The sequence below is a fragment of the Rutidosis leptorrhynchoides genome, chromosome 8 (assembly GCF_046630445.1).
Source record: "Rutidosis leptorrhynchoides isolate AG116_Rl617_1_P2 chromosome 8, CSIRO_AGI_Rlap_v1, whole genome shotgun sequence".
Classification (NCBI taxonomy): Eukaryota; Viridiplantae; Streptophyta; class Magnoliopsida; order Asterales; family Asteraceae; genus Rutidosis; species Rutidosis leptorrhynchoides.
Window position 1 is genome coordinate 372,864,024 of NC_092340.1, and position 3,441 is coordinate 372,867,464.

A 3,441-nucleotide genomic window follows, 5' to 3' on the forward strand; every position below is an offset into this window, starting at 1 on the left:
TCCAGATGATTATGTTCAACAGTTAGAAGGCCATTTACAGGAAACTCGAGAAAAAGTGAAGGAATTAGAGACCCAAATCAGGCATTCAACTGTGGTGTCTGAAGCTAGTGATCCACCGATACCTCCAGGGTTTACTGGTACTCAGTATACATCTAGTTCGTCAGGTAGTGCTTTCCAACCACCCCAGTCTCAACCTCAAGTTATACCTCAGGTGCCATATCAATCTTCCCAACAATACTAGTACCCTCTTCAATATCAGTACACGACGATGAAACCATTTCAAACTCCTTTGTTTTAGCAAGTGGTGAAGGAGAAGAAAAAGTGTACGTTTAAGTAGTTTATGGACTGCAAGCCCTCTGAGTATTTGGGTCATCGCAATCCGATTGTTACAATGAATTGGCTAAGGGAAGTTAAACGGGCACTGAAATCCTGTCAATGTGAACCAGAATTATGGGTAACTTATGCTAGCCGACTGTTAAAGAATCGAGCTATGGTTTGGTGGGATACAATTACTGCTCCGTTGTCCGAAGAGCAACTTAATCAGGTTACTTGGGAACAATTTGCTGCAAAGGTCCAGGAGCAGTACTGCACTGCATTTGATATCAATCAATTAAAGCAAGAGTTCATGCAAATGACGATGACTGAGGACATGACAGTCGATGAAGCGTTTGAGAATTTTATGGGCAAGTTAAGGTTCGTGCACCAGTGGATACCTGACGAACAGTCCAGAGTGCAACGGTTTGTAGAAATTTTGCGACCTGAGTATCGCACGATTGCAAGACTTGCTACTACTTTGTCACAAGTGCATATGTTGGCAAAGGTAGCTGAATTTGACATTGAGGTGGCCAGGAGTGTGAAAACTAAAAGTGAGTCGCAAGTGAAACCAGTGGCAAGTCAGTCTAGCCAGCAATCAAAGAAACTAAGTCGGTTTAAGCTAAAAGAGCAATCTAGCCAGGGTAGATCAGTGTCAAGAAGTCAGAAGACATGGTGTAGAGCGCGTAAGTCTTTGCATAGTGGGCAGTGTTCAACATTCACGAAACGGTGTTTTCATTGTGGTATAGTGGGACATGAGCCTCAAGATTGTTCATTTAAGAATAATGTGTGTTGGAACTGCCATAAAGAGGGTCACAGATCTGCAGAGTGTCCAGCTGCAAGAAAGAGTTATTCCAGGGCGGGGTCCGGGTCAGGGGTACGTCATGTGTCAGCTGGGGGATCATCTGCTTCCTCTGTGGGGCAGAAGTGCAAGAATCCTCCACCACCTGAAGATAGAGCCTTTCAGATGTCAGTAGACGCTGCCACTGATACTGATGATGTAATCACCGGTATGTTCTTAGTAAATTCTGTGCCAGCTCGTGTACTATTTGACTGTGGAGAAAATCGCTCGTTTGTGTCAACTACATTTTGTGCTATGTTAAATGTGCCTGTTAGTGTATTGAATGAACCCTTAAGTGTCGAAGAGGGTGACGGTAGAACAGTTTCAGTCACAAAGTTTGTGTCTGGAATTATTATTGACATAGAGGGTAGTCTTTTCCCTTTGACTTGCCTAGTGATGTCTATACCAAGCTTTGATGTAGTACTAGGTATGAATTGGCTTAGAGATCATAAGGCCAGTATTAAGTGCGATAGGAAAGTTATCTATTTTTTGGTGGCCGGTGGGAAACGGGTAGTAGCTCGTGGTGATCATGGCGGGTTCCGTTGTCCATTATTGTCAATGATGAAAGCTCAGAAATCTTTGGTCATGGGATGTGATTCTTTTTCTTAGCCTATGTGATCAATGTAAAGAAGGAAAAGAAGGTAGTGTCTGATATTCCCGTGGTGTCTGAATATCCAGAAGTGTTCCCAGATGAATTGTCGGGTTTACCTCCGATCAGGGAAGTTGAATATAAGATCGAGTTAGTGCCAGGGGTTACGCTGGTTGCCAAAGCTCCGTATAGATTAGCTCCTTTAGAAATTCGTGAAATGATGTCCCAAATTCAAGAACTGTTAGACCGCAGGTTCATTCGTCCGAGTTCTTCGCCGTGGGGTGCACCAGTGTTATTTGTGAAAAAGAAAGATGGTATGCTCCAAATGTGTATAGATTATCGTGAACTAAATAAAAGAACAGTGAAGAATAAGTATCCGCTTCCTCGAATAGATGACTTATTTGATCAGCTTCAAGGAGCTTCGTTCTTTTCGAAAATAGATCTACGTTCGGGATATCACCAGGTTCGTGTTGCTGAATCTGATATTTCTAAGACTGCATTTCGTACTCGTTATGGTCATTATGAGTTCTTAGTGATGCCGTTTGGGTTAACCAATGCTCCAGAAGTTTTCATGGATCTCATGAATAGGGTGTATAAACCGTTTTTAGATAAGTTTGTTATCGTGTTCATTGATGACATCTTAGTTTACTCCAAAACCGAATCCAAGCATGCGAAGCATTTAAGACAAGTGTTAGAACTCTTAAGACGTGAACAATTGTATGCAAAATTTTCAAAGTGTGAGTTCTGGTTACGTGAAGTTCAATTTTTAGGTCATATTATCTGTGCGAAAGGTATAAAAGCGGATCCGTCTAAACTTGAAGCTGTGATGAATTGGAATTCGCCAAAGAATCCGACAGTAATCAAGAGTTTTCTAGGATTGGCTGGTTACTACCGACAGTTTATTAAAGATTTTTCAAATATTGAAAGTTCTTTGACAAAGTTAACTAGAAATAATGTGTCTTTTCAGTGGGGTAATGAACAAGAAACTGTGTTTCAGACCTTGAAAAGTTTATTGTGTAAAGCACCAGTGTTAGCCTTACCTGAAGGATCTGACGACTTCGTTGTGTATTGCGATACGTCTTTATCCGGTTTGGGCTGTGTATTAATGCAAAGAGATCGTGTAATTGCGTATGCGTCTCGACAGTTAAAATTAAGTGAAAAGAATTACCCAGCACACGACTTAGAAATGGCTGCAGTAGTGTTTGAGTTAAAGTTGTGGAGACATTATCTTTATGGTACGCACTGTGTTATCTGCACCAATCATAAAAGTTTACGGTATATCTTTTCGTAGAAAGAGATGAACATGCGTCAGAGACGGTGGCAAGAATTAATTAAGGATTACGACTGTGAGATCAGATATCATCCTAGCAAGGGAAACGTCGTGGCTAATGAGTTAAGTCTTAAGAAATCCGCTGACAGTGTAAAGTTTATGTGAATTGAGATTGTGTCTGATTTAGTGGATCGGCTAAAGATAGCTCAACTCGAAGCATTACAAGATGAACATTTAAAATCTGAGTTAATGGTGAAAAGAAAAGAAGAATTGATGAATGATTCTCGAGGATTAAAGACTTATCGTGAACGAGTTTGGGTGAAGTTATTTGGAGGATTGAGGGATTTAATCTTAAATGAAGCACATAAATCGAGATTATCTGTACATCCCGGTAGTACAAAAATGTACCATGATCTGAAAGTGTTATAT

At 40.8% G+C, this 3,441-nt stretch overlaps 1 protein-coding gene across 1 annotated transcript; it reads left to right on the top strand.

Moving 5' to 3' along the window:
• Positions 1-340: 340 nt before the first annotated feature.
• LOC139864762 (uncharacterized) lies at positions 341-3,177 on the top strand. Its single transcript, XM_071853331.1, has 5 exons — positions 341-1,610; positions 1,763-1,954; positions 2,513-2,598; positions 2,710-2,937; positions 3,034-3,177. The coding sequence occupies exons 1-5, from the start codon at positions 341-343 to the stop codon at positions 3,175-3,177; spliced, it is 1,920 nt and encodes a 639-aa protein (XP_071709432.1).
• The last annotated feature ends 264 nt before the right edge of the window (positions 3,178-3,441 follow it).